The sequence below is a fragment of the Rhopalosiphum maidis genome, chromosome 1 (genome assembly GCF_003676215.2).
Source record: "Rhopalosiphum maidis isolate BTI-1 chromosome 1, ASM367621v3, whole genome shotgun sequence".
Classification (NCBI taxonomy): domain Eukaryota; kingdom Metazoa; phylum Arthropoda; class Insecta; order Hemiptera; family Aphididae; genus Rhopalosiphum; species Rhopalosiphum maidis.
This window is the reverse complement of record NC_040877.1, coordinates 87,996,603-88,023,621: the sequence shown is the minus strand read 5'-3', so window position 1 is coordinate 88,023,621 and position 27,019 is coordinate 87,996,603. Positions and strand designations below refer to the sequence as shown.

General features: G+C 26.5%; 1 protein-coding gene and 2 pseudogenes across 2 annotated transcripts; 2 read left to right on the top strand and 1 right to left on the bottom strand.

The window, feature by feature from the left end:
• The first annotated feature begins 497 nt into the window (after positions 1-497).
• Positions 498-18,153, top strand: LOC113557263 (protein ALP1-like). 2 transcript variants are annotated; one of them, XM_026962682.1, is made up of 4 exons: positions 498-652; positions 882-1,021; positions 17,360-17,486; positions 17,577-18,153. In XM_026962682.1, exons 3-4 carry the CDS (start codon positions 17,456-17,458, stop codon positions 18,137-18,139), a joined length of 594 nt encoding a protein of 197 aa, XP_026818483.1. In that variant the 5' UTR covers positions 498-652; positions 882-1,021; positions 17,360-17,455; the 3' UTR covers positions 18,140-18,153. The 2 variants fall into 2 exon arrangements, with proteins under 2 accessions (XP_026818483.1, XP_026818482.1); XM_026962681.1 differs by having other exon boundaries at positions 17,360-18,153.
• On the bottom strand, positions 9,668-11,927 carry LOC113557705 (annotated as a pseudogene).
• On the top strand, positions 16,440-17,398 carry LOC113557706 (annotated as a pseudogene).
• Positions 18,154-27,019: the final 8,866 nt, after the last annotated feature.

Genomic DNA, 27,019 nt, shown 5'->3' with positions numbered 1-27,019 from the left:
CGATCTCTAGTTTCTTGTTGTCTACGGGGAGAGAATTTCTTCCTCTCTTCATAATTATATTAACTAGTTAAAATTATGGCTACTAGAAACCTTCGGAAGTTGAATATCATAGTATTTTTTTCCAATATAAAACGTGTACACTACATTTAGTCCTTGCCCTAAATATGTCTCTGTATAAGTATGTTTATAATAATATTTCAATGGTTGTATCATAGAATAATAGAGTTATTATATTATAATTTTAATATAGTTTTATTTATTTTATGGCAGTATGCAGTATTTTTTAAAAATTAGTGGGCCGAGCAATACACTACGATGATAAAAACGTTTCTAACATCAGCCTTACCTCTAAGAATATTATAATATCCTTTTTGTCGTTACGAAATAAAAAAAAAATAAAAATAGTGGGGTGTGTGACGCTTCTATACCACTTCTATACCGCTTCTATACCGCTTCTACTGAACCGGTTATTTCATTATTTGAAAGCCGTGTCCCGCTCCTGGCGGTCCTGCATTCCTGCCGTCCTGCTCTTTTGGTGTCGGTCACCAAATAATGATTACCTATTGTTGATGTATATAGTTGACGGACCATGTGTTTTCTATTTCACTTGAACGTTCCATAGTGTTTTTTATACTAGTTTTCATTATCACAGGTAGACGGTAGTACATTTTATTAATTGCTTAATTATTTATTGTTGAAACTATAAAACGCTAACCTCGTGAACTGCATAAATCACGCAAGTCCAGCGATTTAAATTCTGATCATGCTTATATCTTTCGCACTGCGATACGTTTAATACTGTGAAATACTATCCGTTTTGTTTTTCGACGGATTAATATAAATTTAACCTCGTTTTACAATAATTTTTGTTTTTTTATTAGGATTTCGGTCGTCAGTTTTTACGATTCAACCGGATAAAATTGTCCTCGTATGATGAAGCCTGATCATACAGCGTTAGTGGAAATACCATCCTGTCTTCTCCTTTATTGTATATTCTGTCTGAACGCTACTGCTGTCGTAGGTAAGTAATCGTTAACTATTATAAGGTTGGCCACGATGAGGCTTGCAAGCCGCATCTGGCTCTTGAAATCAAGCTTAGAGTAAAATTATTAGTTATTATTATTTTATAAACATCTTTTAACAATGTGGCTCATTTAGAATTAGATTCATAAATTTGCGGCTTTTAAAATTATTGTTAATGGCCATCCCTGATCTATAATATTACCCACTTTTTGAATAGATTAATGAGTGTTTAATTAATTTAACTCAAGGTTAGGTTAAGCTATAATTTATAATTTTTAACTTTTGTATTTAGTAATTAATTCAAATAAAATAATAATATTGAGTCTTAATTTGTGTTATCTACATAACTATGTATACCTTCACACTTCAATTAATTTATCATATGAATGATAATTGATGTTAATACAATAACAATAATGTTATTGTTGTATTAAATTAAAAATTTCTAATAATAACTCCAATTGTATTGTCGTTATCTTTGTCTTAAAACTTATAATACTGACATATATACACCTGATATACTAAATACTTAAAATGTCTTATATATGGTACACTTACATCAGGCACAATTCCATAATATTTTAACAAAATAATAACAGTATTACTAAGAGAGAACAACATTACACATGCAGGTATTTGTTTGAATTTATGGCATAAACTTATTCAAGTTGCCATGTGTATTTTTTATTTGATGCATTATGATGCAAAAAAAAGTCTGTTAAAATCATTAATTTTAGGTAGCCTTCTGAAGTTTTCGATTTCCATGTTTAACATATGAGCTATATGTAATACTAATAGGCATTCTATATGGTATAACATAAATGTAAAGAGAATGTTTCTATAGCATGTAATACCTATACCTTGCTGTTTAACTAACACATAATATGACAAGTTTTAAGAATTCGTTTTTAAATATCCTTTAGAAATACAATTTTTTTATTTTTGGAAATTTTAAGAAGCAAGATCCTAAATTGGTTCTCATGGCATGAGAAAAAAATGTATTTTATTAAAATTGTTATTATTATATTCCAGTAATTTTAAATGTTATTTAGTAAATTCAATTATTTATCCATCTTACTTATTTTTTAATTGTATGATTTTGGCAATAATATTTGTTATCTAATTAACATTTTGTTTGAACTTTTTTAGAAGTCAATTGAGCTAAATTTCTTTATTCTTGACATTTTGTTTATAGCATTTGAAACATCTGGTTCGGTCGATCTTTTCTAATGTTTATAGTTCAAATCTGGGTTGTTGTCAAGATGTAGCACATCTTTTATGATAAGTCGTTTTACTAATGCTGCACAGAATTTGGTTATTGAAGTTTTTGATCCAGTAACTTTTGAATAAGACACCAGTTAGGGTAAACTTTGTCTACCCAAAAATATCAAATAATTTAATTTTAAAAAATCAGTTGCTTATTAAATGCTACTATACTACGTAAGTATTTTATTTCTTCATAATTTTATATATAAAAATATAAAATATTGTTTACACTGATTTGTTTTATCTCTACAGTGTCTGTGTGAGTAATGAATAATAAATATATTATGTACAATTTTATTTATATCTATACCGTAATTGCTGTTCCGTTGAATTGGTCGAGACATATTGAATTGTGTCTCACTATTAATGACGGGCGTATGACATGGTGAACGAGACGTAGTGGGGTATTACCTAAATTATTTGTATGGAAAAGGCATGTCTCAACGTAATATTTTAATAATTTAATTGCATCTTGACTGTGGTTTAAGGCTTTATATACATGTGTAATGTTTTTATTTTTAAATAAATTTTATATAAAACCATTTTTTTAGTTGTCTTGTTGTCTACACTACACTAAAATTGTTCATGCACTGCCACCATAAGACACTTGCATTTATAACTCTAATATTAAGTAGTAAATCCATAGCAACTTTTCTATATCACTTTAAAGTCATTCTCAGTGGATTTAAATATGATGCCATTATATTAAATGTAACATAAGTACACATAATTTAAATATTTTACTTCATATTTATGAGATTTATTTTATATGTATTGTTTTAAAAGTTATTTTCCTATTAAAAGTTTATAACAGACTCATCTATACATAATGATTCTTCTGGGATATAACTGGTACTATAATTTGCAGCTACAGTGCTGGCCTACACTGCTATCTAATTAAGCCTATTTGATTTGTCAGCTTGTTAATTGTCCGTAAAATGGATCGTTTGCATCAGAATTTCAAAACGGTTTCTACTCATTACTTCTCCAACTTATGTATGAAATACAGTAGATATATTCCAATCATAATTTTGGTAACTGATCAAGGCCCATTCATAGAACAACACCCAAAAAGATTTTGATTTCACTTATGTTAGTATTACACTATTTTCTAAATTTAGAGTCTGGTGGAAAATTATTTAATAGAGTTTTTTCTTTCGCTGCAAACCAAAATGTTGAAGACAGTTGTTGTCTATCTTCATTTTTGATAGAAAAATATTTTATCGTATTTTAATTTTTTTTTATAAAAAGTAAAATCACATTATTTACCTAAATTTATTGCAGATTTACTTATAGAAAATGGAAATTACATGGTTAATTATAAATTTCAATTATTTGAGTTAAGCTTTATTGATGTTAATGCCATCAGCTTTAATTTATCAATAAATTTAATTGTGTATTTTAAAATAAAATAAGAAATAATGGTTTGAATTATTTTCGACATGAAGAAATGGTAAAAAAGTCGTATTGTAATAAAATATATTAATGTAAATAATTCAATATTATTTTTAATTTTCATCAAAATTAAAAAAAAAAGTGACTAAAATAATATATCTAAGGTCTAAGTTTATGATCTTTGATATCACAAAGGCTAGAAATAAAAGAAATTTATTTAATATTTCAATTTAATTAATTGTCATACTATAGGATTTTAATTTTTTGTTTAAAAAGAAATTATATTTCTATACAATACAATAATTATCAATTATTTGTTTTCACATGTATAATATTTAACATTATAAATATGAGTAATCATTACTTAATGTTGGTCGTTACTTATCATGGTATGAAACATACATACTTTGTAAACATTAATTACTTAAAAAAAAAAATTATCTAATTTAAGCATTTAAACATAGGGTAAATTTTAATCTGGTTCAGAAAGAATCAATACCTTCCCCCTACCAATCTGAATCAAAAGCCATATAATCAGATATTTCATCAAAATTTGATGTATTAGTAATATTATACATTTCTGATTCTCATTTAAAAACATGTATAAAAAGTTTTATTTGATTAAATTTAAAATATTTAGTTTTTAGTATATTTTTTCATTTAAAATCATATAATGTTGTCAATATGCCATTATGACTAGTTTGAATGTTTAACATAAATTTAAAAATCCTCAACCAATTTCTATAAATCTCATATCAACAAAGCAATAGCTATTTATGTCACAATGTTTAATATTAATACTAATTAACAACATTTTTAATTAAAAAAAAATATATATTATCTTTGATATTTTTTAAATTAAACCTAAAACATTTATCATCACAAACTTTTTTTTTTTATTTATTAATATAATTAAATATATCACAATTTATATAAAATGTAAATGATAGTAATTTCAAGTTCTTTAGTATGATAACAGAGTTAAAAATAAGTAGACTTCTTTGATTTAATAATTAAAGTACCATGAAGGCATTTATTTAAATTGAGCAAGTGTATTTAGTATTGATCTTAATATAAATGTAATATCAAATAAATAATAAATTTATACTATTATTAGGGGCTATCAATTAACTATGTGTATATTGTTTAGTTATGCTTTGATCAGTACAAAAGAACAAAGGATTTTAAAAGTTATTAAGTTCCAAATTAATTAAATAAAAAAATATTGATATTTTTAAAAAATAAACTATTAGACTTAAAAAAATCTTTTTACCATCAAAATTGTTCTCATAATCAGATTCACAAATTAGCTATTTTAAATTAATCCAAAACAATTTAAATCAAATTTAAATTTTCTTATTTTCAGTACTAAAAAATAAACCAAAAAAAAAATTTAATTATACATGCAGCACTAGGGTTTCTAAATGATAAATAAAAAAAAAAAGAGATTGGAAAAATTAATTAACTAGAACAAAAGTTATTCCAAAAGTCAGATCTATCTGTTATACTCTGTATATAAGACATCATCACATGTGTCAACTATGTATTTCTTTATATGTTCTGTTACTTTTACATCATAAGTTATAGCTTGATTATCTTCATCAAGGTACTGCTAAATTATCTTCAACAATCACTTATAAGTGTTTATTAATTGATTTATCTTTTATATTTCTGTACAATATTACCAATATAAAATAATATTAGTAATGTTACATATTTAGATTTATAAATATTTTTTAAACATATACAAATGACATCATCTTATTATTTTATTCTTTTTTCCTAAGTCTTTATTTGTTCAGTGTTCTATGGCCGAATTCATATACAGTTACAATCGAATGAACAAAAAGGTTCCAATTTATTTAATTCTGGAACTACAATATTATACCAAGCAGCTTATTTTTCATTTTTATATAAATTATAATAGTAACAAATTATCGATTTTAACGACTGTATTAGGCAGCTAAACAATTAATTTAAAAAAATAGGTGAGTTTAATAATTAACTAATTATATTTAAATAACTGTTTTTCTAATTTGTAAAAAGATTTTTCTAAATTTTTTGAAGGCAAATTCGATATTATTTTTTATCATATCAACCAGTAAAACATATTATAAAATATATTTTCTTAAAATAAAAAAATATAAGAATTATTATTACATTCATCATCTTAATTTTTTTTGGATTGTAACCAAAATTATTTTGATTTTTGACACTACTTACATAAACATTTCATACATATATGAAATTGACAATATGTTAGTAACCCCATAATTGTTTGAAACTGTCTATGACAACCAACGAGATAAATTTAATTTATATTGTTATTGTTATCATTATTTAGTGCATAAAATATGGAACATATATAATATATTTATTTAAAAAATAGTAATCAATACTTTAAACATTAATAATATTAAAGTAAAACTAGTTAAAATTATTCAGGAATTGGAGAATAAGAAACATTTTCACGGTTACAATTTTTTAAATCTTGTGTTAGATGATTACCTAAACGTAAATTATATTTTTACTGATATAATTAAAAAAATTATAATCGTATAAAATGTTTTTTTTTTCATCCCTCAATTTTACTATTTCTACTAGGTTTGGTACTTTTTGTTTATATATAATTGGCGAATCTTTTTTTATTTATGACCATATTTTTCTTTTTCAGTTCTTCTCCCTTTTTTTTGAATATGATGTTTTGTTGAACCTGAACTAACAAATCTTCGTTCAAGTATTTAACGGCTCTGACTTGAGGAGATTCCATTTTTTAATTCTGTAATTTAATGTAAATATTGATTTTTTGGCTATATATCTTGTATTAGAATTATCATCAGTAATAAAAAATGGTTATCAAAATGTTATTTTAAAATATTTTTGAGAAAAATATGTAATTATTTACTGTAAGAAATAAATATATTAAATATATTTTCTTAAAATAAAAAATAAAAGAATTATTATTACGTTCAACATCTGAAATGTTTTCGGATGATAACCAATATATGGCCCCTTCAGCTATGGATTGAAAAGTTTCATCTGCACACAATGATGTTTCTGATGACGACTGATTATTTGTGATAATTGAATCATTAGTTAAAGGCTTTTCTAGTGCTTTCTCTTGTAGTACTATTAATACATTTAATTATCCCGTAAATAAAACTATTCCACGACGAAATTATACATAAAATAAATTCTGGGTTGATTCTATTAATAACTTGATCGATATTGCTTAATAATGTACTTGATCATCCAACAATATGATTTTTGTTAACATGATAACTCACCAATCAGTGTGAATGCATTATATTTTGTATTGCTGTTTATGATCAAATATAATACTTAAAACAGAGTTGGGATTTTAAAACACTAATTTTGTTATGACCAGACTACATAATCTTGATATGCAGTTATTTCTATTCGAAACATCGTCCGACGAAAATTGGTTATGTAAAAAAAGTAAAACAGTCTACTGTTAGAGAATTAAAAATATTTTTATAATTAATTCTATGTTTAAAAATATTTATATTATAATGATGTACTTACATTATAAACCAAATATTTATATAATATCAAATTAATATTTTCTTATTATATTTGATACTTCTTATAATGATATCTATTTAGTCTCATCAAAATCGAACCGTCGTTTGATTCGGGCATCATCGGTTTTGGGTATAATAACATTTCTGAAAGCCGTTACATTTGACGTTGCCACTTATTTGCGGTATGCCTATAATGATTTTATGTTATTCATAATATCAGTATTATTATCACAAAAGAAAAATCTAAGCGCAAATAAGTATACGATAATTATCTAATGTGTTATAATTTTTTTTAACTCATAATTGGTTATGTTAGGTTAGTTATTGGTTTAATTTTTATACTAAATTATCCTTACTATTGAATATACTAATTTTATTTCTTAATAATACATTTAAGTATCAAAATTTTTTTTAGTTAATCTTTTTAAGTTGTGAGGAAATGATAATTATGAACTATATATAAACAAATATATAAAATCTAATTTTAATTAGAAATATTCTTAAATCAATTTAATAATTTACCCTTATTTTAACTGTATTGTATATTATATATGGTTATACTCAATAAGTTGTATTTAAACTTAGTGAAAAACATTAATGTATATTTATGTACATTTTATGAGATGAATCATTTATGTAGCAATTATTTATTGTTATGAAAACTAAATAATCAAGTTTGAACCTCTGGCATGGCATAGCGTTCTGTAAGTTCAAAGTTATTTCAAATGTATACTTATGAACATTTTATGAGATGAAGCATTTATGTTGCAATTATTTATTGTTATGGAAACTAAATAATCAAGTTTGAACCTCTGGCATGGCATAGCGTTCTGTAAGTTCAAATGTATACTTATGAACATTTTATGAGATGAAGCATTTATATTGCGATTATTTATTGTTATGAAAATTGAATAAACAGATTTGAACCTCTGGCATGGCATAGCGTTCTGTAAGTTCAAAGTTATTTCAATTTTATAGATATTAAGTTCAGAGTGGACTTTCTTATTTTTGTTGTTGCATTTGAACATTATAAATGTTAACTCAAATCTCGTGTGTTACATTTGTATGATTATGGTTGACTATTTAATAATTAAAGTAATATGGCACATATTATATCAAATAATCTCTGATTGAACATTGTAACAATAATAATTACTGTTGAAATGAAATCTTCAACAAGAAAAATAATGACATGTTTAATTTTACAAATACATTGAGTGTAATTTATAATTACTATACAACTACAGTTAAATTGATTGTAATTGTAAAATTTTTTTATTTAATAACTTAAATATTCACTTTGATGATTTATAATATATAAAAAAAAAAAAATGATTACAAAGTGAAATTAATTCAGTTTTTGTGAGTATTCTTGTATTATAATTTTCATACATATAGCAGTAAATAATATTCAAGTATATATATAATTTAATTTTTGAGATTTTTTTACTCATAATGTTAGAATAACGTGTATTACCTAACATAACCATTTTTTCTTACAAAAATAACGTCCTACAATTTAATTAAACAAAATTTCTATAGCCTAAAAACTACTTCTCATCATTTGTTTCAAATAAACGTGATGAAGGGTTTGACAGACTTGTCAAAAGTTGGTTATGGCTTAAATCATAGGCGGGGCCAGAAGTGTTGTTCAGTATATGCAGAATCTAAATCGGCCCACCACATAAGGGGAGAGGATTAGGATGTTTTTAATAGTCACTTTATATTTAATAATAGTTAAGATTGAAGTAATGTAATATTGATATAACTGCATTACTCATGTCGTTACTAAAAAAAAATAAAAATATATATTTATAAAATTAACGTAAATAAATTTTACTTAATATTATAATGACATTCGTCTCTTAAAATCTACTGCTATTTTAAAATTTTCTATAACAGCATCAGCATCAACTTTGACTGCCATTTCCTATGCTACTGTCAATATCATAAAAGCATTCAATCTCTCTTGCTTCATGGTAGATCTTAATTTGGATTTGATTAGGGCCAATTTAGAGAAAGACATCTCGCAAGTATAACTTCTTACTGGGATCGCTACAAACTATTGAATGGCATTAAAAGATTGGTTAAAGTATTTAAAATGATCATTATTAGATTTCAGCCAAATTAATCATTCATGAATTTTACTTTTACTACTTAAACTGGCTTTATAAGGAATCGTAGAATTATTTTTTAATAGCATTACTTCTATTTCTAGTTTTTCTCTATCACATTGAAACGTTTTCGATAGACAAGATATATCCGTTTGCGATATATCCATATTTAGTAAACTATCAACTACATTTATAGCTTTTGTATAGTCTCCTGGCTAAATCGTTCATCAATACTATAAACCATCACGTCTACCATTGGATAAATGGCTGATATTTTTAGTTCTGATTTTTTAGTCTCTTGAACAAATTCTGTTTTGTTACTGTCTATGTGAGAAGAAATTTTTTTTTATCAATTAATGGAATTGGAACATCCAATTCTTTACATATAGATACACTTGTATTAAATATTTTTTTTAAATATACTTCTGTTCTCATATCTAATAATGTTAAACGAAGAGCTTTTATATTTGCCATAGCTAGAAGTAAATCATAATTTTCTGTTTGAAGTATTTTACTAACTTTATTTATCAATTGTAAAACTGGTTGCATCATTTTTGATTCTAATATAAAATTAAAACTTTTTATTTGAAATAGAATACCACGAACTTTTGCACAAACATCATTAGTAGCTGAAGTAGAAGAAGTTATTTCTTCTATTGCTAGGTTAAAAGCTAAGTAATTATGCTTTAGTGATGCAACGGCTTCTGCTCTATAACAAGCCCATCTTGTAGTAGATAACGATTTCATTGTTTTCAATTGTATGTTAGTATCTTTTGATATTTTTTCTAAAATAGCATGACGTACAGTGCTACCTTCAATAAATTAATAACACAATTGAACAACTCCGAAATAATCAAATATCATTGGTATATTTCTCCTAGTTTGGACAAGCATCTACTAAAACCAAGTTGAGGCAGTGAGCATAACAGTGCACATACATGATTCTTGAATTTTCTTCACATTTAGTTTGAACTCCCGAAATACATCCCGATATCGTGGAAGCACCATCAAAACATACAGACACCACATCATCCCTATTAAGATAATAGTTGGAAATGACTTCTGACAACTCTGCAAATATGGCATTAGAATTAACACTTAATAGTCGCTTAAGACAAATAAAACGTTCAACTGGCACATATGAGTCTGTATCAAAATATCGTCAACCACAGACATCTGTTCATGATGACCTACGTCAGTTGTACCATCTGAAAATATCGATATAGGTTTGTTACGAATTTGTGATATTATTGTTCTTTGTACAACATTTAAGATACTCTGTAAAATCTTGTTTTGAATTTGATGACTCAGATAAGTAACATTTTTTGGAGCGTCTTCTAAATATTTTTTCATAAGAGGATCATGTCTTGATATCAGGTTAACTATTTCTAAAAATAACTCTTTTTCGTTACTGAATTGTGACTCATCGTGTCCTCGTAAAGCACGGCCTTGTTTTCCGATGGTTATAACAACGTATATAAGTTTTTTTAGAAATATTCTATTCTTTTTGACTTAGGTCTAATTTTTTTTCATTTTCTAGTATGACATCAATTGGATTATTTTTTAAATATTTAGATTTTGAAAACATACTGGCTATGTATGTTTCACTTGTTTGATGAGTACATCATTTCTGTGGTCCTATATTCCACTTGGTGATCTTTTTTTAATGAATGCTAAATCACTATGACCTCTTATAGATGTTAATTGAAGGGCGAAACAGCGACAAGAGAAACAAAATGCAGCATCCAATGTTTGACTATACTCTAACCAATTATAATCGTGATACCATTTTGAATGAAATCTTCTTTTGGAAGTACCTACTGTATGCCTATTGGCTGACAAGGTTGTTTATTAATCCTTTTTATTTTTTCAAGTCTATTAGACGGTAGTGGTATCACTGGATCCATGGGATCAGTTATTTTATTTTTACTATCATTATGTGGTACATAAATCTAAAAATAAGAAATCCGAAGTATTTTAGTTTATTATAATTTTAATGTATAATGTTGATCTTAATAAATAATAATGACAAAGAAAGCAACATTTAAACATGTACTTAACTATACTTTCCTTCTAAAACTAAATATAATTAACTGGCAGTCCCATCCGGCGTTGCCCGGGTAAAAGTCACCTCAGGTGAAAACCGAGATTTTTTTATATTATATTAATAATAACTAACCCGGCCAACGTATATGTATTTTTAATAATATTTGTTAGTATTTTAATAATAATAGTTATGATTAATGATATATAAATTTAATCCCAAGACGGGTGTTATTGTGTGAATTTGACAAGTCGCATTTCTAACCTAACCTCAACTTTAAGATATTTTTAGAAAAATGTAAAACCTATCGCTTTTATGTACGCACACCAAAGCTGAACGAAAACCATAACAGCAAAGAGCATAGTAAGTATACTTATCATAAAAACCAGAAAAATAAATAAAATGTCTCTCCTTGTCTAACATTTCCTGTTCTTTAATCATGAAGGTCCTCTAGGCTTTTTTTTTATGTAATCTTACGCGTGCTGTACTTGTGGAGAATACATCTATCTTGAAACTTCCTTGAACGCTTCGAAGAGTCATTGCAATATGTCCTCCTCGGAGTTGATCAGCCACCGGAATATGTTATTTTTCTTGGATTTGATCCGTTTCAGAATATGTTCTCGTTTCGTAAATTCTTGCAACTCGCCAGTCATTGAGATCTTTAGATAATTTTTATCCATGAGATCCTTACTAAAAAGTAGTTTCGAACACAGTGGTAAATTGTCTATTGACAAATTTAATATGGCCCCTTCAGCAGTAAATTGAAAAGCTTTTCGTCTGCAGACAATGGTGTTTCTGATGATGACTGATTATTTGTGATAACAGGATCATTAGTTAAAGGCTTCTTTACAACAAGAACTGTATCAACGAATGTGGTAAAGTTGGGAAGGGAAGTTCATGTATATCCTAAGTATGAAATTATTGGTACTACTAGAAAAAATCATAATTTTTTAACATATGTTCTTATAATGTATCTTGAATTGCACGCAAACATCTATTATTTTTATACAAGGAAAAATGCAATTCTTAATAGGTTCACGGTTTCTATAATCAGTTTTATCCAACATAAGCTTCTTGTATAAACTTCTGATCATTATAGATTGATTGTTGGACTATTGCTTATAAAATAGTTTCTCCTTGGCCATTCCATATGGACGCAATAGACTGAAGATAATTTTGATTATCAAACATTTCCTGTGGTTATAAATGAGCAAATTTCAAATGAATATCGTCTGGATATGGTAGATATAAGTATGGTCTTTACATACAGTATTTGAACTGTGGATTAAAGTATCATTCATTTCATTTTGTGGTTCTGTACTTGAACTTGGACAATTTTCACCCTTTAAACATCATTAAATTAAACACTTAAAAAATTATAATTTTTCTTATATTATATAATTATTAATTGATCATTAAAATTTGTATTACTCTGGATAAATTTACAATATTCTGTTATTTTTGGTTATCTCTAGATTTATCTATTGTTTTATTGTCAGGGACCTAAAAAACAGAATAAGTTAGTTAGGTATGACAAATTTTAATATTGTTCAATTTTTATAACAATTAGTGTAGAAATATTCTGAAAAATGTTTATGAATAAAAAATCTCTAATGGTAATATTAGTAGTATATAATTATAATACCTTGGATTTGAAGAACATATTCCGAATGTCACCACACTATTTTTGCATAATTTTAAAAAATTCTTTTTTCTTTTATCTCTGGTTTTTTCTGCGCCACCTTAACGTTTTGTAGACACTTTAGACTCGGACATGTTTGACTTCACCGTTCACTGTTTGACAAGTATGGGCATCAATTCGAAATTGTATTATGTTTATTGTTTACACAACCGTCGACCGTTAATCGTTATTTGATATTATAATCATTAATAAGTACCATGATTTAAGATAATATTATATTAAATCACAAGCGTCTCGGGAGTAAAATTGCACAACCAATCAGAAGCGTTCACATTTCTTACCAATATTTGTGAAAATCAAATTTCTTATCATCATTTATACAAATTTGAAATTATAACATGATATTTTTATATTCTGTGGTGATATTATTTTATTCTGTGATATGCTATTCAATCATACAGATTACAGGTGTTATACTTAATTATTTAATATATTATTTTAATAATAAATTATAATATTTATACATAAAATATGGAAGAGTTTGAAATTGGAACCAGTAACATGGAAGAGCTTTAGCGCCTAGTCTGTGATAAATATTTTAGTTATAAAAAAACTTAGTAGATCAACAGGTGTCCGTAAAATAAAAATTCCGGGCACAAACAAAATTGGATCTACATGTCCATCGTCAATGGTATGTATTTAAAATTTCTCAATTTTGACGTTTCGTTCTTTTTTATTTAATATTCAGATAGTAGTAATAGAAACGAAACTGTTTGTGTAGAGTTTTGTAGTACTCATTTTGGCAATTGAGTGTCGCTATACAGTTCTTTTATAACTAAAACGTTTGTTACAAACTAAGTACTTAAGCTCTTCCATGGTGCTGGTCCCAATTCCAAATTCTTCCATATACTTATGTATAAATATTATAATTTATAATTAAAATAATATATTAAGTTATTAAGTATAACATCTGTAATCTGTATGATTGAAGAGTATATCACAAAATAAAACAATATCACCACAGAAAATATCAATATCACGTTATAATTTGAAATTTGTATAAATGATGATAAGAAATGTGATTTTCACAAATATTGATAAGAAATATGAACGTATCAGGGTTGATCCCGAGACGCTCCCGAACTGCATTAAATTAAGAAATGTTTACTAATATTATAGGTACTTTAATACATCTTACAAAATATTTCCACGTAAACGACACATTTGTCATCTATATATTCCTTTATATGTTAGGCAGTTATGGCATAATGTTATGTAAATTATTATACCTATTTGTTTAAATGTCACTCAATTATGCTTGACAAATCTAGTGATTGGATGCGTCATGTCTTTAAACAGTTTAAACAACACATGAATAACTGCGACATTTAAACCTCCATCACATTTTTAACCAATATAATTGTAATAACTATAATCGTATAAAATATTTCTATTTTGATCTCTCAACTTAACTATTATTTGTGATAATTGAATCATTAGTTAAAGGCTTTTCTAGTGCTTTCTCTTGTAGTACTATTAATACATTTAATTATCCCGTAAATAAAACTATTCCACGACGAAATTATACATAAAATAAATTCTGGGTTGATTCTATTAATAACTTGATCGATATTGCTTAATAATGTACTTGATCATCCAACAATATGATTTTTGTTAACATGATAACTCACCAATCAGTGTGAATGCATTATATTTTGTATTGCTGTTTATGATCAAATATAATACTTAAAACAGAGTTGGGATTTTAAAACACTAATTTTGTTATGACCAGACTACATAATCTTGATATGCAGTTATTTCTATTCGAAACATCGTCCGACGAAAATTGGTTATGTAAAAAAAGTAAAACAGTCTACTGTTAGAGAATTAAAAATATTTTTATAATTAATTCTATGTTTAAAAATATTTATATTATAATGATGTACTTACATTATAAACCAAATATTTATATAATATCAAATTAATATTTTCTTATTATATTTGATACTTCTTATAATGATATCTATTTAGTCTCATCAAAATCGAACCGTCGTTTGATTCGGGCATCATCGGTTTTGGGTATAATAACATTTCTGAAAGCCGTTACATTTGACGTTGCCACTTATTTGCGGTATGCCTATAATGATTTTATGTTATTCATAATATCAGTATTATTATCACAAAAGAAAAATCTAAGCTCAAATAAGTATACGATAATTATCTAATGTGTTATAATTTTTTTTAACTCATAATTGGTTATGTTAGGTTAGTTATTGGTTTAATTTTTATACTAAATTATCCTTACTATTGAATATACTAATTTTATTTCTTAATAATACATTTAAGTATCAAAATATTTTTTTTTAATTTTGTTGTCTGTCTTTATGTGGAACCGGCTTATGAATACTGTTTTCATTTATTGAGTTATGAAATGTTTACCAATATTATAGGTACTTTAATACATCTTACAAAATATTTCCACGTAAACGACACATTTGTCATCTATATATTTCTTTATATGTTTTAAATTAATTAATTTTTGCTAGGAGTTAAAATTTTTTGATTTATTTTCTTGACTACTATAGTTGATAAATACAATAATATTAAATGATTGATCCATTATTTAATTGTGTTCTTGTTTTTACCTGCGATCTGAAATATGAACCTAATATCTTATAGGCGACCTATTGATTCGTCAATGTAGCATTGATTCCGCCAGTACAGGTAGTGTAAAAACTACCTATTGATTCCGCCACCTTCCAATTTATACCTCAATCTGGCACCTGCTGCTATCAACCTGTTTCTGTTATTATAATATATCTACAAATTGATCTATAAATACAATAGAATATATATTTATGCACAAAATAAAATACACACACACATATATATATATATATACACAATAAAATATAATATTTATAAAAAATGACAAATTAAATTTGATAACAATTTTTATGATGTATATTGTGTTATTTATATATATATATAGTAAAAACTTGTAAAATATTTTTTTTTATAATGCAATGATACTGAACTAATGAAATGCGAACAATTAATTTTTTTAGCTTCATAATCTTTAATAAATCTTTTGATTTTTCGTAACCAAATTCCACACCCACCTTCTTTATTTTTATACTCGTCTTTTAATCTAATTTCTGTATTTTTTTAATGTATTTATATTTTCTGTTACTTTTACATCATAATTGATTGTTAAAGATAATTTAGCAGTATATGATAAGATAATTAAGCTGTATTTTAACTGTGGTAAAATAAAAATTATACAACTGCGGCAAAACCGATAAGATACATTATACAAACTGCGGCAAATTATTTTATATACTATATCATAGTATATCTTAATCATAATCATATATACCTGCCTATGTGTACCTATGTAGGTACCATGTATGTATATCGTTACAACAATGTTTAGCCAGAATAGCAAAATATTAACAATGTTAAACAATTTTAAATTCGAATTTAAATACTTATCAAAAACAAGTGGCAATAAAACATGCAAGGCCAAATTGGTCTTCAACAAGGAAAAAGCTCTTGATCAAGAAAAATCTATTTTGAATCCTAGTCATGAATTAGATTCTACAATTGAACGTTCAAGCAGTAAGTAATAATATTAAACGAAACATATCTGAAAGCAATATAAACGAAATGCCATCTAAAATAATAAGAAAAGAACTTCACAGTTTAGGAAACTATACACAATTACTGGTTAGTGGTTAATGATATTTCATATATTCGTAGAAATTTATATAATAAAAAACCAAGTATCACCCACCACTTCCCAAGGATATAAATGAAGTACACGCAGTTCTAATAAATATGAATATTATGACTAACAAAAATGAAATATTTTTGATAATTAATGAGAAGGAAACAAATATAATTGTATTTACATGTCTCACAAATTTAAAATACTTATGTTTTATAGAAAAAAGTTTTTATGGACAGAACATTCCAGTTCTGTACTAAATTTTTTTACCAATTTTTTGTACTGCATTGTTTTCAAAATGGTATATATACGTCTCTGGTATATGTATTGCTTCCCAATAAATGTACATCGACTTATGAACATTTAGTTCATATTTTTACAAATATTGACATTTATCAAAATCTTGACAATTTACAAATTATTTAGTAATTACAAATTTATAAAATTTAAAACAAGGTTCTTACTGTAACGAAAAAATCTAAGTAATACACTCTTATAAAGCACGCAAAACACACATATTCAAAAAAAATTTAAAAAATCGAGAAATTGCCAAACTAGAATTATGCCTAAAAATAATAATTTATTGATGGGTCATTTTAGGTGCCAAACTCCGTAGAAGAATGGGAAGAAATCGAATAAGGTTTTAATGAAAAGTGGAATTTCCCAGGATGCATTGGAGCAATTGACGGCAAGCATATGGCTATTCGTGCTCCAATGTTTAGTGGAAGTGAGTATTATAATTATAAAAATTCATTTAGTATAATACTTATGGCTGTAGTTGATGCCAATTATTACTTCCGTTACATTGATATTGGAGCTCAAGGACGTCATTCTGATGGTGGTGTTTTTGACCATTGTTCTTTAAGACATATGATTGAACAAAATAAACTGCATATTCCAGAAAACTTTGTGTTTGTGGGAGACGAAGCGTTCCCATTAAAATCATATTTGATGAGACCCTACCCTAGAAGAGAATTGAATGCCAATTGTAAAATATTCAACTACAGGCTGTCAAGGGCGAGGAGAACCGTAGAAAACGCTTTTGGTATTTTGGTTTCGCGATTTCGTGTATTTGAGAAACCTATAGCTACTTCTGTACCAACTGCAGTAAAAATTGTAAAAACCGCGTGCGCCTTACACAATTGGCTGCAGACAAGATGTGATTCGAATTATTTTTCTCTTGGACTTATTGATAAAGAAGACTTGGAACACTATACTTTTTTACACCTGGTGCATGGCGAGAAGAATCTAAAAGTAATGGACTTATCCAGTTACAGCCATTACCTTCAAGATTTCCTGATCACAGTACAAGAGAACTTAGAAATTTTTTCTGTAATTATTTCAATGGAGTTGGAGCAGTGCCATGGCAAAATGAAATAATTTGTTAGTATTATGAATACCACAAGTAAAACGATTTTAATAAATTAATTTTGTAAAGAAAAATTAAATAAATTGTTTATCTATTATTTAATTGTTTACTTAATTTTTATTGAACTTCAACTCGTTACATAAATAAAAATAAAAAATAAACTTAAGTGAAAAATACTTAAATACTTTTTAGAGAGAATCTGAAGAATGAGAATATACTGATGATAAATAAGAATCCCAACTATCCTCTTCGTGACTAGGTTGAGCTATTTTTGAATTTTCCCTCATGCTTGGTTGCAGTTCAGTTAAATGTGATGTTGAGTAATTTCCGGTTGATATTGATGGTTGTTGGTATGCAGAAGTACTAGCTTTACAATGGTTTGCCGATATAAGCTTATACAAATGTCTATATAAAAAAAAATGTATTCCCAATACAATTTTTATTAATTAAATTAATATTTCTATCATAATGATAGATTGATTAAATGTTACAAAAAAGTGACGGTTTTCAAAATTTAGGTACTTATTTTCATAAAATATTTTTAAAGATATTACCTATATGGCTATATGAATCAGATATTTAGACCTTTTAATGAAAAATATATGAAATTTATTATAGGGATTTTATGAATATTTATATTTTCATATATTATCCATAAACACAAATAATATACAGACAAAAAAATAGGTCAATTCTAAAAAAATAATATTGTTAATTACTAAATAGTAATTATAAAGTATCATCAAGATAAAATATTATCAAAATGCGGAGAAGCGTTAAATAAATAATAATTTAACCTAACCAAATTACAATCTATAGTAGCAAATGTGTTTTAGCTCTATACCACTTGATAGTTGATAATAACATTATTATTTTTTATAAATTATAAATTATCAATATAAATTTATATCTATGACATAATATATTTATTTTATTATTTATAATTCAATAGCAAAAATCATTAACAAATTGTTTACCTATATATTTTTCACAGATTCTATAAGAATATCGAAACAGATCTATTAATCTGCTTCAGATGAAATAATAAAATTATTTTGAATTGAAAAATATATTATAGGTGCTAAAGGCAGAATAGAACAACAAGCTGGAAAAACTATTAATTCTTAAATACAATGTTTTTTTTAAATATAATATATTATAATTTATATATTTTTTATAGTTCGAAAATTAATACTAAACGTCGGTAGTTTTCAATCGTTTTAACTATGCGGCACACTTCATCTACAAAATGTTCGTGGCACTCCAATCCATATAATATGTGAAACATGTTATATATATATACAAATAAATTCATACTTATAAAACTATTAATAGATTTTTTGCGCACATTTCAATAGCACTCACGGCACACTGGTTGAAAACAACTGTTATACGTGTTCAACAACTCGTATGGGTGCATAGGCCGTACTAACCTTTTTCTCCGAACCTTAAAATGAACCTATGTAATAACATAGAATCTTGATACTTAACAATCATGTTTAGTCAATACAGGCAAATAAATTTTACTATAATTTTTACATATCCATTATTTAAAATACTTTAAATTTGCATAACTATAAGTTACTTAAGAGTTATGCTATAATCATATGATTAAATGGAAAAAATGATTTGATGGAGGCGAAAGAAACAAATGAAAGGTCGAAAGGAGTTGCAGAATAGTAGGGAAGTAACTAATCCAGTCTTTGATTGAAGACTTTAATTTTATATATACATGTATTGTTTTGACATATTATATTTATAAAACTAAGCCCCAGAGAAAAAGGAATATTGTAAACTACTGGCACGAAAACAAGATTTACTTTAAAAAAAAATACTTATACTTCCTATTTTTTTTAAATATAACTGAGTCGTTTTCTATGTAATTCTGAAGTCTAAAGAAGTTCAATATAGTGATAGTCTTAAAGGTCACTATATTGAAATCCACGAGATACAAATAAGAAAAATTTGGAATAAAAGGATCACTACTATGTGCAGAAGATTGGCGATTAATAACTGAATAAAATATCCTAAACAAGAGAATGGTTATGACTTCAGGCATATGTAGGCGAAGAAGCAGCAGAAGAACAACTTATCTACTTTCCAAGTGACGACGACGAAGATTGCGGCGGTAACCAAAATGGAAACTTTCTAGGCACGGATATTGTGTTGTGTAAGTGAGGTACCTACATATATCTAAGTATTTTTTAATTATTATTGTGCTACCCATAACCCGTAATATAACATTATAGTAATTATAGGTTATACATGGTCTTTTTAGTTAAAATATTATTTTTACCACGTGGCGCGTCGGCTGTATGCTAAGTAACTCATCACAATGATCACTAGTGTTTTCTTTCTTCTTTAAGAGAACGTGTCACCCAAAGCGAAACGTATACAACGTCCAAGAGAATGCGCTGTCAGGTGTTTTCGCGATCCGCAAGCACGCGACGTTAAACCACGCCCACTATTCGCAGTCGACGGCTGCTCATTCGGGAGCGTCAGTTATTATATGAACGTTCTTATGAATACGTATATGTTGCGCTGTACTATTTTCTTGATAACCACGCGCCGTGTACCCACCTTCTAATTTTTAAATTAAGTTTTTGCTAGAATTTGTATATACACTAAAATATAGATCGTAAAAACTGTAATAAAGTATAGCTTGATTCGTATTTTTACCTTTATTACTTCTAATTCAAATAAAATAAGATACCTATTTATTCTATAATAAAATAAAATAAAATAATAATAATCAATATAGTAAATATAGTAAATAAAAATAACACAATTGAATTAATATTAAATTTTCGTGTTTCGTCTTTCACATTAATCTGTTATTTTTTAATATATTCTATTTATAATACACATTGTGGTAAATTTACTAATTTACTAATGGTGGACAAATATAAAAACAAATGTAAATAATAATTTCTAGAAAAACATATATTGTTTGTGTGGATGTATTATTTCTCCATTTAAAATAAATACACCTAAAAATATAATTTTTTATATATATGAACTATATTTTTTTTTATCTTGTAAATTTTTCATGTTTTGTATTATATGTGGAGGCTCAATAATGTCACTTTTAATAATATTTTACTATATTGAGGGTCTATAATTTCTCTGAGTAAGCACTCTTCGTAAAATCTACAATTAAAATTTAATGAATATTATTTACGATTCAATGTAAAATTAAGTACCTATGTCCTTTATGTAATGCAATACTTACAATTTGAGACGCGCTTCCATTTTTGAAGCCCAAAATATATCGTCATACCTTATAACTTCAAGATGAGTCCATTTTGATGTATAAATAAAAAAAATACATATTTGACGACCAGTGATATGTAATTGCCCTTGTATTTGATAAAACTAATGGCTTTCTTCTTTTAAAGTTTACATATTGTTTACAACTTTCATATAAGGTAGCTAAATCAATATAACATTTAAAAAAAATATTTCTATGAGTATATTATATAATACACAACAACATGTTAAATACTACCTTTTTATTAAAAACCGCTTTTTCTAAACTTTCGTAATTTTCAACAGAATAAGGACACTTAATTTCACAAATCGCATCCTCTCCGATTAGCCCATCTAAAATCAAAGTTTTTGTTAATTATTAATAACAGGTGAAATTTTTACTGATTTAAATTTTTTATTAAAAATAAAAAAAAAATATCGACAATAAATTATTATACAAAAAACATTCTACTTCAATTGAAAAAAAAATATTTTAGTCATATGTTGAAAAACTTCAATATTACGATAGATGATTTTATACAGTAGTAGTAGCACAAACAATATGAATAACAAATGTAAATACGAACAATAATATTCATACTCGGTATTATTATTTCACGTATCGATAATTATTTGAGTATTTATAAACCTTGCGCGGTCACAATAAGAAAACTCGTTAAGGTCTATGGTACGGTACTGTACGCGGGGTGAAGGAATGAAGACCGAGTATCGAAGGTTGCCGCTGACGATGAGCGCAGCACTTGTCCGAGCGTAAATATACTTTTTTTACCGTAAAACATGGTTTCGTACTTCCAATAATACGGCTTACAAAAGGGTTATAAAGCAAAAACACCTATAATAAAAATTGTAGAGGAGAATTTTATCTAGAATCTTATGGAGCCCAATTTTTTATATCTTTTTTCAATCGTCCAATATTTCATAATGAATTTTATGGTTGTTTTTACTATTTATTGTTTTAATTATTTGAATAATTAATAAAAATATCGAAAATCGGGCTCTATACGATTCTAGATAAAATTCTCCTTTACAAATTTCATAATGGGTGTTTTTCACGTAAAATCCTTCAGTAAGACGTATTATTGGAAGTACGAAAACATGTTTTTACGGCATAATTTTCTGAGGTGACACATCCTCTTAAGTAGTAAATTTCTAGTTATACTAAGTATAGTCGCACACGGTCTTTTTGACCAATTACGGACTTTAAAAAAAGCTATAAATTCAACAAATAATAATTGACTATTCTAAATAGTTTTAAAAAATAGGTTAACATGTACATTAAAGGTAAAAAAATGCACTAAATAAAGTTAATTACTCAAAACGAGTAATTACAATTACTCACGGTCTAAAATTCTTTAAGTAGTAAATTTCAATAATCATAAAATTTAAAAAAAATATATATTATTATTATTATCATCAATACATTTTTTTTCTAGGACATCAATATGTCATCGAGGAAAGATTTTGACCCAAAGCGCTCGTATTTACCACCGGCGTCTGATGATACTGATATCAATCGTGTTTTGGAAAGTTTACCTGTTCCAGAGGATATACATTTATTAAATGAATCCGTTTGTATCATCATCTCAGATGGTGATAGTGAAACAGAATTAGACAACCAACTAAAACCTAGTACCAAACAAAAATTGAATATGCCAAGCAATATTGAGGTAGAAAACACCAGATATATTTAAATATATGAATAAGAACCATTTAAAAAAAAGGATCACTACTATGTGCGCAAGATTGACGATTAATAACTGAATAAAATATCCTCATCAAGAGAATGATAATGACTGGAGTTTTCTATGTACATTTGCTGAAAATTTAACCGTGTTTTGTACTTTACCCATAACATATATACATATTGAAAATAGTAATTTCTTGACCAATAAATATTATTATGATTATGATTAACCCGATGTATTACAATTATATCGTAATCAAAGTATATAAGAGTGTATGTATCGTTGTATTATAGTAACATATGCGAATGACACGTGCCTACTGTTTTCAGGTGATACGTAGGAGGAAGTTCGTACAATAGTTTTACAAGATTTTTAAAAAGTAATACTTACTAACAATCAATTACAAAAAAACAAATTTTATAATAAATAAGGATGATAAAATTTTTGATAACTTAGAATTTAATATTTATGATAATTTTGATTCTTGTGATGTTCTAATATATGAAAAAATATATAGTTTCTAGTACTAGGTACTTAGGTTTAACATTTAATTAAAACATGAAATAGAACTTGCATGTAAATAATATTGTGATGCGTATGCGTTTATTATCGTTCAGCTTTTACAAACTACGGTCGTTTCTACTAATACAAACTATGCGTATAATTTATTTATCACTACTTCAGGCAATTTTTCAATTTGGTTTATTAGTTTGAGGACTGAACCAAAATGCGTCTAGACCACTACAACTTTAACAATGAAAAATGTTTGGGGTATGTAAGTACCAGCTAACTTAGGGTACAAGGATGATTTATATTATCCCTTTATTTTGGGATACATCATCATAGAACACTGACTCTAAGTGCCCAGTAGAATATCGACCGTGTACCTTACACCAATACAGTCTGAAACCAAAAAAACGTACACCGCTGTTAGAGGAAACCTACATCGCCAAGATGATTGGCAATGTCTGCATATACGACCCGGCACAGCCGACGAAATCACTTTTTTCCCACTCAGTTCCTCAAGTGACAGGGTTGAAACCTACAAGTTTTATACCAGGCAAGTTAGGCATTGTGCCTACTATACCTGTGGCAAAATTCTGAAGGCTTGCGCTGTCATTCCCAACGTTTCATTTTTTTACTTTCGTATGCAGAATATTACGCATTATTCGTCTGGAGGTTTTTATGAACCTCTCACTGATATTAATGCCTAATATTCTGTGTAGTATTTCTCGTTTTAATTGCTAATATCTCATCAGTCACTTGATATAGCAAAGGAGGTTCTCATGATCTTCTTACTTTGCATCTATATCAATACTGTGATATTAACAATCGCCGACCGTTAAACGCAACGCCTACGGTTCGCGTCATCCGTCGCCACTCCAATAAGTCGTCGTCCAGTGAAGGAAGTACCCTGGTACCCGCCACTCAAAGACGTGCTTCAGGACCTCAAACCCCCGACATAACGAATAGACGAGCCATCCAAACCAGCAGGAACAGTGGACGCCTCATTCCGTAACATAATACCAAGTACATTTAGTATCTTTCAATTTAGCCAACAGCCGTGAGTCTTTTAATAAATTATATAAATTGTATCATATCCCGGTTACATGTACTTTTAAATGTAAAATCACATTAAGTGATATAAACAAAATAAAAATAAAATACTGTATCAATTATTATCCAAAATAAATAACTGTATATGTGAACAAAAAAAAACGACAGTGTTCTCTGTTCAGTTACAAGATGTGTTACCATTTGAGTCTGTTTATAAGAAAATAGTTATTGTATATTCAATTAAAAACTTCAAACCATGGAAAAGGTAATAGTTAAAAGAGAAAATAGAGCATTTGATGTGAGAATGGAATATTCTAGAGAAGCGTTTGGTCAAAAATTCATAGACTATCTAGGTCCAAAAAACTTCAACTTAATTCCAGTAAATATAAAATAGGAAATATTTTATGCAGAAGGGAATTGTATAACTTTAGGATTGAAAAAAAAATTCAAATTTGGTTATTTTTAATACTTGAATAAATAATAAGGAACTATATTATTTAACTGTTGTAATTTATTTTTAGTTATAAATATTCAAATTGTATGTATTACTACTTTTATTCTATTCTATTTTTTTTTAAATTTTATTTTATATATTACGTTTATTCTTGTATTACTCAATTCTTGTCAGCTTTTTCTTACTTTTAATTAAATTGTTCACAATATGTTATATAACTCTATCACCCTCTTATTATTGGGGAATAATGATACTATTGGTACTGCATAAAAGTCTCTTTTATTATCTGTTTCAATATATCTTTTCCTTTTCTACAAAACAAACATAAATTGGTGAATTCCCTTTTCCACTATGTGAAAATACTTACAGAAATAAGTATTCAAATAATACGATAATATGAATGATTTAGCTATTAAATAAACAGAACAATTATTAATTAGTCATTTAAAAAATTAAAATCGACAATTTTTTCATGTATGCACGATAAATTTTTATTTATGAGTAAAACAGATTAAATATTGAATACAATATTGAATATAATATACATATATTCCTCATAATAGATGCAATATGTTATTATCAAAATTAAAAAATATCAAAAATGTACAGTCACCTTGTTTTTACTAGCATACCTATAATAGGTAAGTTCAAACTTAAACGTAATTCATCAAAATTACGTATATATATTAATTATTTTTTCGTGATCAGTTTAATGATAAAATTACTCCGTAGATAATAACAGTAAGTTATAATAATATGTGTAATACTTAGTTGTATAGAACAAAATTTATTATATGATCTATGATTACAATGTTATTAAAACTTAAGATAATACAGAAAAGTTAATCGTATATTCGTATGGTTTTGGCAAAAACCACGGATATACCCTTCTTTAATTAATTAATTTAAATTTTTGAAATTATTTCATCAATTTAGCTCCAAAATAAGAGAAAAATGTCATAAACACCGACAACCGTACAGTTAGAAATAATTTAGGTGAGATTTAACCCCTCCTCCTGGATTAAAAGTTGTATAGGAAAACCTATATCAATTACTTTTCCGTATATTATACGCTAGTTCATATTAAAACGATTTCATTCTATACAATTATTGTAAATAATTTTTATACAATTTATATAAATACTAAAATACTTATACTTACTAATTATTTACATATAACGGTATAACATATTATTATTATAAGATAACATTTTTTTTTTTTTTTTGTAATGCATAACTCCTAAGTATATGATTGCCAAAGGTTCTTATTGATTTAAGTTAAAAATCAATAAACAAGAATACAAGGTTTTCTATGAATATATAAATTATAAAGTCACACAGTTAAATAAGTAATATTTAAACAAATAAGAAATTATTTTTATAAAATAATATATTAGGTAATAAAATGAGTAGAAGTAAAATTGTTTTAAATAGCATTGTTGTTTTCTTATGCTGTGACTTACTGCCATAAAAATATCGATTAAACATTTATACTATTATACCTACTAATTTCATTATTTTTAACGTATGTCATCTGTAGATTTTTTCCATAGCTTATTTTCTAAATACCAATACGGATACGATAATTACCCATACGAGCAGCACATTATATGAATAAAATATTCTATTTTATTTTAAAGTAAAGAGTTTAGTTAACTTATTTATTATCAATCTTCCTCAAATTCATCTCAAGATTGCAATAACAAATTTACTGTGTCGTTTAAATAATAATTTTAGTACCGATAATCGTATCATGCACAGTGATTAATCATCAATACAATAGTATAATAGTTGGTAAAGGAACAATAAGACCGGATTCAATAAAATGTAACCCTATAATTAGAATAGACATTTAGACAATATAATATTTACTTGTGTGTAGTTAGTATATTTACTTTTAAATATTAATGTCTGTTGCGCCCACA